Below are 13,075 nucleotides of genomic sequence, written 5' to 3'. Positions count from 1 at the left end.
CACTTTTTCGGCTGCGCGAGTCACATGCAGGCAGCATTTTTTTTTTTTTTTTTTTTTTACGTACGTCGTTTTGCCATGTCCTCGCATCAAGACCGCGGTGAGGAACGTTTATTGCAGAAAAGAAATGTAATTTGGAGCTGTTTGCTGCTTCCCAGTGCTCTGCATTGCACTGGAAGCAAGTGAATTCCCTAAGGACTATGAACGAGGTCCGATCGGCGCTAACGCACGGCGAGCTCTACGAAGACGACGTGTCCCGCAGTTTACGCATTGGAGAATAAGTTTGGCGGCGATTCCTTATCCCCGTTCACTTTTTTAATGCCAATATCGCCGCCGTATGTTTTACGCTTCGCCAATCTCGGCAAACTGTTTAGATCTGACGATCGTAACTCCGCATCGCCAAGCGGACTGTCCGCCGCACTGCCGTCATCGTTACGAACACAATCCGTCTACCGCTTCGTTGCTGCAGTTGGCGCGAGTTCAAGCTTTTCCTGTTTTGAGCTTATCTTTCTGCTCATCTGTGGCCTGCGTTATCAGTGTCGCGGCGGGTGCGACCGCTGGCAGTAGCAGTCCCCCGTGCTGGGGAACACGCTAGGCCTACTTCAGGCTCGTACACACGATCGTTCGGCGCACGATTTTTGTTGGCCTGAGCGCGCACAGCCGGGGCAGGGCATCACTTGAGATGATTATTCAACTATTTTTTTTTCACTTTTTTCACAAATTCTTGCCGTGAACGCACCTCGCGATTCGGAACCAAGCGCGGCCGGCGTCACGTCTCCGCCGTCTCCCCGCGGCTCGGGTGGTTCGGGCGCGCCGAGCAGACGCCGTCAGCCCGCTCCACCAATGCGGTGACGCCTTATAGTCACGTGCACCCCGAAAGCCAATGGGATTGCAAATGCCACATTTTCTTTTTTTGCTATTTCTTATGCGACCAATGGGCGAATGTAAACAGCAGAGGCGGCAATTTGAAGACGAAAGGCGGCTCTTTCGAATGAGACCCAGATGGCTACGGTGCCGCGCACAAAATGGGAGCTACGCCTCGCGGAAAATGGTTGTTTCGGGGGTCGTTTTCGGCCCAAATTTGGGCGACATCGATTATATAAATCGGCATTGTGACTAAAATACCGACCCTAGAGATGAAAAATTTAGCAGATAGGTAGATAAGGAGCTACTGATTTCGCAAATCATATTTTCTAAAAAGTGATTTTTTCGCGATTTTTTGGTCCGAAAGACCAGTGTCCCCCCTTAAATATACGTTCCTCTTTCTTTCCAATAAACAGTTGGCAGTTTGCGCTCGTCCTGTACCCTGTTTTGTGTGCGTCTTTGTTCGCGCAACTTAAGATGGGGTCTGAAGTGCCTCCACAATTGGTCCAGCTCATCCTACACGACTCTCTTGTCTACCGTACCACCGCCTCCCCTACTCTTTCTCTTTCTGCCCCGCTTCTACCAACGATGAAATTAAGGGGGACTTGGGTCCTTGCAGCCAAAAATCGGATTTTCTATCTCCTCGTTTTCGCGACCCTGAGATCTTTCCACAGCTTCGTCCGAAGTTTCGTTGAAAAATACTGCCTAATTCACGCGCTACAGCACTCCAAAGACAAGAATCTGCGCGCGTGGTCCTTTAAACTGAGGTCAAATCGCGCCGAATTTCGATCGCCCGCAGTTCGAGAAATATGCGATCCGCGGGCATAATCTTGGTCTTGTTCGAAATAGCGTGATTCAGGCCATTCCAATATTTCGGTTGCCGACCATGAGCGAGCCCACTAAAGCAGAAAACAAAGGAACAAAATCGCGTAAAACGCGCACTGCTATTGGTCTCCCACCGCACGTAGCAAAATGGCGAGTTTTGGTTGGTTGGCGGCGTCGACTGCTCGCGGTCTGGCGCCATTTTGAGAAAGCCTCTCGGTTAGGCCTAGTCGGCACAGCGCCATTCCCTCCTCGTGACCACAGTGCGAAATGCACAATATTTAGATTCGCGCATCGTTGTTAGCCTAACAATGTAACGAAAGGAGGTAAACGCGCCAGGGATGCTGCATCGCCGCATCTGGTTATCTGCAATCAACGACGAAGCGCCGACGCTCCGCGTCTGCGATGGCCTGATAACGGTGTAGCATAGCCGGTCATGCATGACTTTGTCGAGGAAATTCTTGCCGCATACGGGCACCTTAATCATGATGGTGCAGATAAGCAAGTAATGCCTAAGCAGCATTCAACGCCGCGATAGATCATCCTCTGGCCGCAGCGACAGCCGCGAAACAGCATCCCACGCCAAGCGGAATCCCAAACCCTGTCAAAATAAACTTGCTTCTGAATTCTACGCGGTGCAAGACGAGCAATGTTTCACTTATCACTAGTTGCAGGCCGACTGCGTTTACAGCATGAATGTGAGAATCGCGATTGCGTGCCAGAACTTAGCACCAACTTTTGCGGAGGTCACGATGCAATTGAACTCGTCTTGGTGGCGGCCTTTGGACCATACATTCCATTCGTCGGCAATTTCATTCGTTCAAGGCAATTATATGGGTGGTAAATGATGCACTGACATTGGAAGCCAGTTAAAACCCACTTTAATGAGTTGCTGTTAGCTTTAAGCATATTTATATATATGCTTATTGCACTTGGTGACTCTAGATCATTTAGAAAAATCTTCTCCACAAGATCTTACGTTTAATCACTAAGGCTCCTCCAAACAAAAGCGCATCAAGGAAAATGACAGTGATTATGTTTTCGGAGGGTTTTAATACAAAGTGTGTCTGATCTCATGGCCAAGTTTGCAGTATATAAGTTCAGGCTATGTTTTGAAACTTCTTTCTTCGTTTTCTCAAAAGTGTTTTTCTTAGCATGACATGTGCTGTTGCCCAAGGTATCTCTTGATGTAGTGGTTGGATTTCAATCATTCTTGGTGCATGTGAAAGCTTATTCATCCTTCTGTGCAACTATAGTTGAACCCGGTTATATCGAATTTTGGTTATATCGAACTAACGGAATATCCCCTTAAAAATCCCATGTAAAAGCATAGGAAAGCCGCGTCATATATCGAACTCCGCACCACGCACTGGAAAGTGTGACTTCCCCAGAAACGATCGCACCACCCTTGGCTTTTGCCGCGTGACGTTTTCAAGCCACGTGCAGAAGGAATGAGAGGGGACAGTTCGGCGACGGCTGGTCTGGGCAGCGCTGCGCCCATTCCCCAAAGCCGCGCGCATCTGCAGTTATCATTTCCCGCACGCCAGCACATAACGTTTGCAAGCCAAGTGCATGAGTATGCCCATTCTTTTGCTGAGCTATCTCTCTCCTTCAGCACGCGCTATATATAGGCATGTGCCAAGCCAACTCAGCCCGTTTCCAGGCAGACGTCTGACGCTTTCTCTAGCGTGTGTTGCGAACCCTCTGCGCGCGGCGCCTGACGTGGCTATGCGCCTGCGGACGTAAGAAGCGGCAGATCTCTCTCTCTCTTCTTTTATTTTTTTTTCGAAAGTCATCCATTTTTATCGCTGTGCTGTATGCGCGGCGTAGCATAAGATGTGGACGTTAAGAAGCGGCAGGTGTTTTTTTGTTTTTTGTATTTTTTTTTGTTTTGTTTTTTTTTATCGAAAAAAAACACCGCGAACAAACGGGGATGACAGGAAGTTTGTTCGCGCTGTTTTTTTTTTTTTCGATGATGTATCACCAACTCGCCCGCTTAACTATCCTGTCGTTTTTTTTTTGGTGGGAATCGTTTATTTTTGCATGTATGAAGCAACGAAAACACGCTTTCTCTAGCGTGTGTTCACAACACACGCTGGAGAAAGCGTCGGACGTCTACCGTAATTACTCGCATAATGATCGCACTTTTTTTTAAAATACTGATGCAAATTTCGGGGTGCGATCATTACGCGGGGTAAATTTTCTACAAAAAAATTTTCGAGCACCGAAAACGCAAACAAGTTGCAGGTCAGACGTCTTAGAACATATATCTCGATTACAACCAAAAATAAAAGCTGAGTAAGGCTTACCTTCGCAATAAACACGCACATTAAGCATCACATGGAGTGCACAATGCCCATTTATTTTTTTTTTCGCATTTTTCGCGAAGCCTAGTGACGAAGTGATGGAAGTCTATCACTTTGCTTTCATACGCGGCTGGGAGCCGCTGGCACAACGACGTCCGCCGCCTCAGGGAAAGTCCATTCCGTCACATAAAGCGAGTCGTCCAACTGGAGCTAGCGCGGAAATTCTTTGCGGCGATTCCCAGCTTCCTGGCAGTTGTGCGCGCCTGCGTCTGTATCATTTCTAATGACACTGCACAACCATCCTTGTGCAGGTCCCTAACGTATTCTAGGACCGCCTCCTCAACACGAGGGAACTTGCCCGTTTTGGGTCCACGGAAAGCCCGCCGTGTCTTGTTCGTAGCCATCAGCTTCTCGCGCTGCTTCTTCCAATAGCGTATCCTCATTTCGTCCTCGCCGAAATGCCTACCAGCAGCGCGGTTGCCGTGCTCCAGTGCATAGTCGACAGCCTTGAGCTTGAACGCGGCGGTGTAACTGGCATACCGCCCCATGGTGAAATGGCGTAAACTCGCACAAAAACACAAAGCACGCTACGACGCTGCCAAATTGCAAAATGGCGAACGCCGCAAAGCATGGAATCATGGGAACTCCAACGTTACTAGACTAGGTTGGGAACTCGTCGGAATGCATTCACTGCGGGATGACTGCAGATCAACCACCAGGCGGCTCCATGTTCGGGGTGCGATCATTACGCGGGGAATTTAAAAAATGGAATTTTGACCTCAAAATTCAGGGGTGCGATCATTATGCGAGTAAATACGGTATGTGAAAACGGGCTGAGCTGGCTTGGCATCAAATGATCAGCTGCTGCGATCATGACGCCCGCCCTAAGCGCGGCGTGATAAATCGAACCAGGCTTGTGCAATCAAGCCATCACAGGCACTCTGCCAAGTTCGCTCCCCGCCACCGCAGGAGCTATAAAAAGATAAACGCGCCCTGACGTTATCGCTGCGCAGCATCTTGGCACGCTGTCAGGAAATGAGCTGTGGATGAGACCACCGAAACGAAGTGACGTGCGCCATCGACATGCAAGCGAAAACTCTCGCGATTTCTGCCGCGGCGGCACAGAAACCTTTTTTTGATGTGCCGTGGTGGCTGAAGCGGTGAGAGGGACGTAGTTCCAACAATTTTGAAATTTTGTACTCTGTCGCTGCCGCTCGCTCCTCGCTGAGATCGCTTAATCGCTTGCATGTGAGCGAGCTGGCCTTATGTTTTTTTTTTTTTTTTTTTTCAAATTCTCGGGTGCAAAAGTGGAGGGTGGATTCATTATGTGAGTGGGTTGATTACACGACAAATACAGTATCGTTGTTTCGTAAGTGCCGTGCCAAGCCGATTTCTGAATATCGAATTATCTATATATCGAACTATTTCATGATCCCCTTCGAGTTCGATATATCCAGGTTCGACTGTATAACAAAATACTACTAGTTTGTTTTGGCAAAATTGAATTAATTTAGCACTTCCATAGAAAAAAAAATTGACAAATTTATGCACAGCTTATGACAAGCTACGTACGACCTTTGAACTGCTGCTGCTAAAATTATGGTGATGATATAGTTGCACTCTGGAGTTACAGTAGAACAAGTAGACATAAAATTTTTGCCAGTCATCAATGTACGAATCATTAAAACTTGGGCAGAATGCTGATCAATTAAAGCTTTAAATCTTAAAATCTATCGGAGAGAGGCAAACATTGATTGCATATTTGTTTTTAGGATGCCAAAATACACTACCCACAAAAGTTTCATCTCTCTAAGTTAAATATTAACAAAATTTGGTCAAAGACCAGGGTCTCCCCGTAACAGCTATGCTGTCAGTGTTATTGCAAAATGTTTTTTCGTGTTTATGCCATTGCAGCATGTGGTTTTACTGTAAACATCTTCAAGTAGACAGTATCTGCATTTATCAATTTGCTTTTAATTTCTAAGTTGTTCTGTTGAGTCTTCATGGGGAAAATGCATATAACGGAAACATAGATGTAAAGAAAAAATTTATTGCAATCCTCTTTCAGTTCCATTAAAACCATATTTAACTGCATGCTACTCCACGGGTTCATTTGAAAATGTAAGCATTCAGGAAGGTCTCTTGCACCACTCTGGCTAGAGGTTTATTTCTGCCCGATGCCATGTCGAGGACAAAAGTCCCTTGAACACACGAATATCAACCAATGCACATAGCTTTCTTATCAGCCAATAGTTTCGGGCTGTTCTTGTGGATTCGAAAGTTTGACTTGAGTTCTCTCATGTTTGCTGTAGAAATAAGACAATTATTCATTCACATCGGGCTTCTAGTCCAAAATTGCCAGATGCGTGTTCTGGAGACTTCTCTGATAGTATGGTGCCATTTCATTACAGCAAAACCTTGTTAATTATATCTTTGAGGGAATGCAAAAAGTATCCAAATTATCCAAACATCAAATTATTCAATGGCACCCAAGTATGCCAAAAAATCCATTTGTATGATAGTGAAAATTATTTCGGGAAAAACTGGGACCGATGGTGACCTCCGTTCTAGGGGGAATGTCTACAACAGTGGCACTTTTTCGTAGTTGCATCAGATGCTTTTATTTATACATACATTTGGGACTAACGGTACCAGGACTGCTCTGTATTGGCAAAGGCCTTCTCAGCTTTTTTCACCTTGACTTAGTGGAGTGCTAACAAAATACTAAAAATGGACAGTGCAAGACACACTTCATACTTATCTTCAGCAACACCAGTGAGGATTAGACAAAAAGAAATAATTAAGAGAAGAAAAACGAAACCAGAAGTAAAAATGCTTTAAAAAACCTGCAACTGCCGTGACATCACCCTCCCTTTCTGTTCGAACAGAAGCACTTTTTCTTTCTATGTCAACACAACTGAAGGATCGCTCATGTAACCTTTTCATTTTTCAAGACATTGAAAAAGCCTCCCATCTCTCACCTGTGACCTGATTTCTTGATCTCAGCAAGATGGATGTTCTCTTCAATAGGGCTTCACATTTATGCCTTCACCGCCCAAAAAAAGAATGGGAATACAAGCTGTAAAACAGTTGTTCTAAACCGCATGCAGCTATGAGCTCTGCTAGCTTGCTGATATGCATGGCTGATAGCCTCCACCGCCGCATGCTGCTGGCAAAGCTCTGATAATGAATTTTTGCGGCCGACCTGTGGACGAGGGTGTTCTATTGTGTCCACATCAGAGGAGGACAAGAAGCAATGTAATAAGCAATTCAAGCTCCATCGAGAATCTGAATTAGCCCAATGCCAGTCCCAGGTTACCTTAACAAAATGCCCTTCTGCCACTATAAACCTGCATGGCCGTTTGGTGGGAGTCTGGTGACAGCTTGATTTATGCAAATTTTCAGACTAATGGGGGTTAAATGAGTGAGGCTTTACTTTATAAAGATTATTGTTTGCTTTGAGAAGCCTGCATTCTCCTTTCTTGCAAAATTGGTAGAAAAGAACCGAGCATTGTCATTTATTTATGGCTGCCTCACTGCAGCTGAATGCGCTCTGAGGATTGTGCCGTCTAGTTCTATGGCATTTATTTGGCAGCTAAAAACGTAGTTTTTGCAGAGGCTGTGTGGAACTTGAGTAGGTCTCACTTTTCGTTTGCATGACTTCCATATTGATGAGGTGGAGTGTGGGGTCATTGTGAGGAAGGGAATGCCAAGTCTCAGGGATCTTGAAGACGACAACTTTCTTCGGGTGGCAAAAAAACTGCTTTCTTTATGACTGCAACCTTGCAATCTATTGATGTCCTTTTAGTAGTAGGCAAGTTATTCTTTTCTGCAAAGAAAGGGGGGAGGGAAATTTACATGTTGCATTGCTGCTCCCTGGCAGGTAGCATGCAAGTATGTCTCCGATCCAGTGCTGTACCCTCGGGAAGGCATCGGGATGGTCAAGTTTGACTTCCGCTACGTGGTCGTCCTGTTGAGCGTGCAGCCACTGCGGCTGTATGCCTACCGCCACTTCTGGTTGCGCTTTGCAAACAGGTGTGTACACATTGTAATCCTTATCTGACACCTGTGGTTCAAAAAGGTCCACTAGCTGACACATTATTACAAGTTTTGGTACTAGGTCAGATGCCACAGAACCCTGGCATCAATGATTGTTGCACTTTTGCCTAGCTAGCTAATCATGTGACTCTGGCTTGTCTGGCTCAGCATATCTATCTCCCATGTTCAGAAATGCACCTCGACTCAACACTCCACCTCCACACCGTAGAGTAGAGAAAACAGCCGCTACTCCATTCAAGGACCGATTTGGATTCATGAACGCCCTTGGACGTTTCCTCCGACAAAGTTTCCTCGAGAGTACTTCCTCCACTTGAAGCAGCGCAAGAGGTGTATGAAGATGAGATTAAGGCCAACATTTGGCCCGAAAACTGCGTGCTGCAATGTGTAACACATTCATTTCTTAGAAACCTCGACATTTACAGTATAGTAAAACTTGTTTTGCAGACTGCATGAAAAAGGTGGCTGAAAAAATTGGCCGAAAGCGCTTTTATGTCTGGCAACAGTCACGACTGGTGACAAGGAGCTTACGTAGAGTTTGAATTAGACTTTGAGAAAGGGTGTGAATTCTTGGGTTTATTTATTCAGATTTGTTGTGAAATCCCAGATACACTCTCCCTTTGCCTTCGGAGGGCTCGAGGGTGAACGGTGAAAACAAGCAGCGCATGCACGCTCAGTTCGATTCTCCAGAAGCAAATGCCGCCTGCAGTTGGCAAACAAGTTGGGCGCCATAACTGAAAATGGTTTGAAAAGCCGTGCCCCTCAGCAACCGGAATTATCTCTCCGTACGACAAGCAAATCAATGCGCACTCTCGACAGCACCGCTCATCCGATGTACGTATATACCCTCAGGCGACAGGCAAGCCATTGATGCATGGGGTGCAGCACAGATGTCTGAACAGCTCCATCACGCCTCCGGTGGCCCCCAGATTACTGCTCCACAGGTTCACAACTGTGCAGCGGAAGCCGCCGCTGCTGAAGTGTGGCCACGGGCGAGCTCACCATTAGCCGTCACATGCGTGCCTCAACTCTGCACTCAGTAGGCTCCGAAACGTTGTTATCCGCCGATAAGTTGAAATGTGTCCGCACCACAGAAGCGTAATGCGATGATCAACTGCAGCACTGATGCCACGGCTGAACGCGGTTATTCATGCTCGGTGTGAGCGGCAGGGACGGCAGGAGGCTAGCCATGGCCGCAAACGTAAAACAATAATGTGCTAGAAGTTTTGGGTTACTGCCACTCTGAGCCGATGCTTTAGAGAAAGGTTCGGGGCACCCTCTTTGTATCCTCTTATGGGAAAAGCCTGGTATACGATTAGAGTGAAGTCAACACAGCATTCGAACAATTCCACGTCCACCATGTTTACAAGTAGAGTTGTAGTCAAGGAACTACCAAGGTGGCGTCATCGCTGACTCAAGATTGTGTTGAGGTTGGACGCTGCTTTGTGAAACGAAAAACAGGCCTCGAGGGCCACTTGGGAATAGAAACACGAGTGAAGACGTTTTTGTGAATATAGCGCAATATCTGTTACCTATTGCACATAGTGCCGGTATCTGGCCATCTCTGCACCACTGTAATGCTTGTTACAACACTGTGTCAGCTGAGAATGCAGATTTTAATGCCTCACTAACAACGAGCAGACGCACTTTGTGTCTTACAATTGTGTCTTGTAGTTGACAGGAGGCAGTGAATCGTCCAAGATGACAGCGCAGTCACTATGGTGCTCTGCCTTTTCCACACCGGCAAATGAAGTCTTACCCCCCTCTTTTTCAAGATAGTGAGCTCCTGCAAGGCTGCTTTTCTGCAGTCCTCCGCGAAGATGTGCAGAAGCCACGCTGTGTGTGTGGGCTTTTTTGTGCTGAAGCATTTTACATTGTTTTTTCTTTCCTTCACTACGGAAGCCAACCAATGGTCTCTCGTTGTTCATCTTGTCTGAGAATTTGCCTCAACTGTGTTCGCCTTAAAGGGAGTCTGCTGTATGCGCACAGCTAAGCCCTCGTAAGCACTCTTGGTAAGTACAATTTACGGTGTTGGATTCCAGATAGGCAGACGCAAGACTCAGCTGCATTGAACATGCATGTGCTAAGAATTTTTCACCAATATTATAACCAGTCCCCTTTTATTTCCATTCAGTTCATTCACTATCTTTGTAGCTTGACTGTGATTTACTGCAAGAATCTACATATATCGAACAAAAGGTGCATGATAGTCATGTTCGTTATGTATAGAGCTGTGCGAATATTTGCAGAAAATCATTGGTATTCGATAGTTCAAGGTGTTCAATACGAGTGAATAGTGCCTGCGAAGCGCTTGTTTTAGGTAGTTTTCATCCTGTACTACACCCGGTAGCTTTCGCACTGAGACATTAGTGACAGTTAAGACATACCATGCCAAGCCACAAGACTAGAAGCGCCTCTCTAAACCATGCTAAAGTGACTGATGACTGAATATGGCAGCTTTCTTGTTGGGATGTGTCGCCATGGAGGGGTTCTGTTTGAGCTTTGTAATCATGGACGGCATACATATATCTTGAAATCCTCCTGTAGAAGTATTAAATACTAAATATTTTGTCCAGTTCGAGTACAGATACGATAACAACACTAGTAGTGGGCCTAAAGAGTCGCGCAGACATGTTAAAGCATTCCAAGAATATCGCCAGGTGTAAGCTGAAGCCAAGTTGAAGAAAGTTTGCCGACCAACCATTCGACTGCCGTTGGCATAGAGTTAATACAAATACTCTAGAGGGAAAGCTGGGCAGGGAAACGAGCTTCCCACTGGTTCGTCGCCATCATGAAATTCGTCATTGTGTCCAGCACAGTTTCTGATCACTGCGTAAAAAATGAATAAAGGTTTGAACAAAAGTTTTAAAAACCGCTGCAGATAACACGACTGTAGGAAATTTCTATACATTGTTTTCAAGTTTCAAGCACATCATATGATCTTTCAGGCACCTTCTTAGTCGTAAAGGAATGATGTAGAACGATTGAAAAACCATGTTTGCGAGCAGACGTAGCAGATGCCCTTTGAATTTCGGTTTCAAATTTCAGTTTTCGAGCGCCTCGAGATCAGACACTTGAAACAACGAGATGTTTATAGCAAACAGGTGCTTGCTCTTTCATGCATCGCGATGGCGCCTTCCTGCACTGTATGCAAGGCAACAGCTATAAAAGGATCCGGCATATCGCTTCACGTGTGAGTAGACGTGCCACATCTTATATTTGCAAATTTCATAATAGGTGTTCATAATAATACCTTCTACAAGGAGAGGTATGCGTGAAAGTCGAAACTATGGACTGCAAGGCGTGTATGTGAACAAAAACCTTCCTGTCTTTGAACTGTTTCTTAAAGGCAAATAAATGACACCAGGCGAGCTGAACATTTTATTTGCAGCTTTCCTCACAGGAATAAGGAACAGCTGGCAGGATATACTTACATGGTCTCGTTTAATGCTACATTGCTGTGAAATTGCACACTATGAGATGACTAAAATGCTCAGTCCTTAACTTTGGGCTGCAACTCGAATAAAAGGTCTTAAGTGATATGCCTTACCGCTGTGTGCATGTCTTGCCATGAGATGCACAAAAACCATTATGATCCTGTTTATTTTTAAGTATATTCAGCTTCCTCATCGCCATTTCCCCAGCCTGCTAGGGGACACATTATGCTAATTTTAAAAGGTGAATGATCGAGTGTTTTCAGTGGCATCTAAATTTGTTTTAGAGCCATGTTTTGCATCGCTAATACATGCGGTACTAAAGACGATATTATTTAGTGCATTTCTGATTTCTCATAACTGCTACTCCGTATACTGAAGAACAAACAGCTGTTAAAAATGGCTGGAGATGATGCTGTGGTGAGATAATCCCATTGCGACATCGTCCCGCGCAGAAAAGATACGTCAGCTTAATCCTATACGAAACGCAAGGTAAAAAAATTCACAAGATCGACAGGAGTTAAGGAGCCTTTGAAATTTATAAAAGGAAACAAAATAAAAAATACGCACACAAGGCAAATCAACAGTAAACACACACGAGCGCCCTTTGACATTTACTGTATGCAGCACTAGCCATCCAGGGATAGACCAAGAAGGGCCGTTGCTGTGGAATTCGTCACTGTTTTTTTTTTTTTTTTAATATACTGTGGTTGTCGTCTTGCGCCAAAGCAAATTTCTGACGTGTTTTCAGGTGGTCGGGTACAGAGGAGATGCATGTGTCCTCTACAGATGAAATGCATGCAAAGCGCGTAACGATCGCAGGGATAGCCCTACGATAACAACTCAGAAGAGGCAGGACACCTATGTGATGTTACAGTAGGTACGCGACATAACATACCACCAGAAATGCTCTAGACGCGACGATTCTGCCGTTGTTTACAGCACCTACTCTACAGTAGCACAGTAGCCGCCAGTTAACTGCACGCCGCCATCTTCCCACGATCTACGTTGCCAGCTTCAAACCATCTTCATGTGCCCGATTTAGCAAGTAAAAATCATCTGGCAACCATTAAACAGTGTGATGATGGCGGCAATCACGCGGTCACCACTCGAATGCATTGACTGAACGGGCAGCTTTCCCTCTAGAGTCTTTGTATTAACTCTATGGCCGTAGGTATCCCAGTGTTTCAAGCCCACAATGAAAACAATGGCACTGAGAACTCTGGAGGCAAAAAAATTCTGAGAGCACTGTTTAATCAACACTGCAGAAATGCAAAAGCCTGAGCGTTGCTGCTGCACAGGGTGCATCATGTTTGTTTTCATTATCATTATCAACTAAATGCAGTGTCACTATCATTGCTACTGTCATCATTGTCATCACTAATTGCAGCGTCATTGTCATCACTTCTATCATCCTCCTAGTAGATGAGAATTATGATGTGTGTTTCATGATCCCAGGCATGGTGTAGTTAGTTAAAGTGCTCAGCTCAGGATCCGTGAGATGGAGGCTCGATTCCCGGTGGACAGGATTTTTATTTTTCTGATGACGTCATTTGACTGACAGCTACAGTGTGACCGGACAGATGCGGACAGTAT

The 13,075-nt window shown here is 45.5% G+C and overlaps 1 protein-coding gene across 1 annotated transcript in view; it reads left to right on the top strand.

Moving 5' to 3' along the window:
• Positions 1–13,075, top strand: part of TTLL12 (Tubulin tyrosine ligase-like 12) — an 86,340-nt gene that overhangs the window by 50,844 nt on the left and 22,421 nt on the right. The window contains exon 11 of the mRNA XM_084583991.1: positions 7,873–8,024. Coding sequence (XP_084440117.1) covers positions 7,873–8,024 — 152 coding nt within the window. The remainder of the gene's footprint in view (positions 1–7,872; positions 8,025–13,075) is intronic.

This window comes from Amblyomma maculatum, chromosome 11, assembly GCF_055883805.1.
Source record: "Amblyomma maculatum isolate TAMU_Amacu chromosome 11, ASM5588380v1, whole genome shotgun sequence".
Classification (NCBI taxonomy): domain Eukaryota; kingdom Metazoa; phylum Arthropoda; class Arachnida; order Ixodida; family Ixodidae; genus Amblyomma; species Amblyomma maculatum.
Note: the sequence above shows the minus strand (reverse complement) of the source record. Positions and strands in the feature narration are given on the sequence as shown.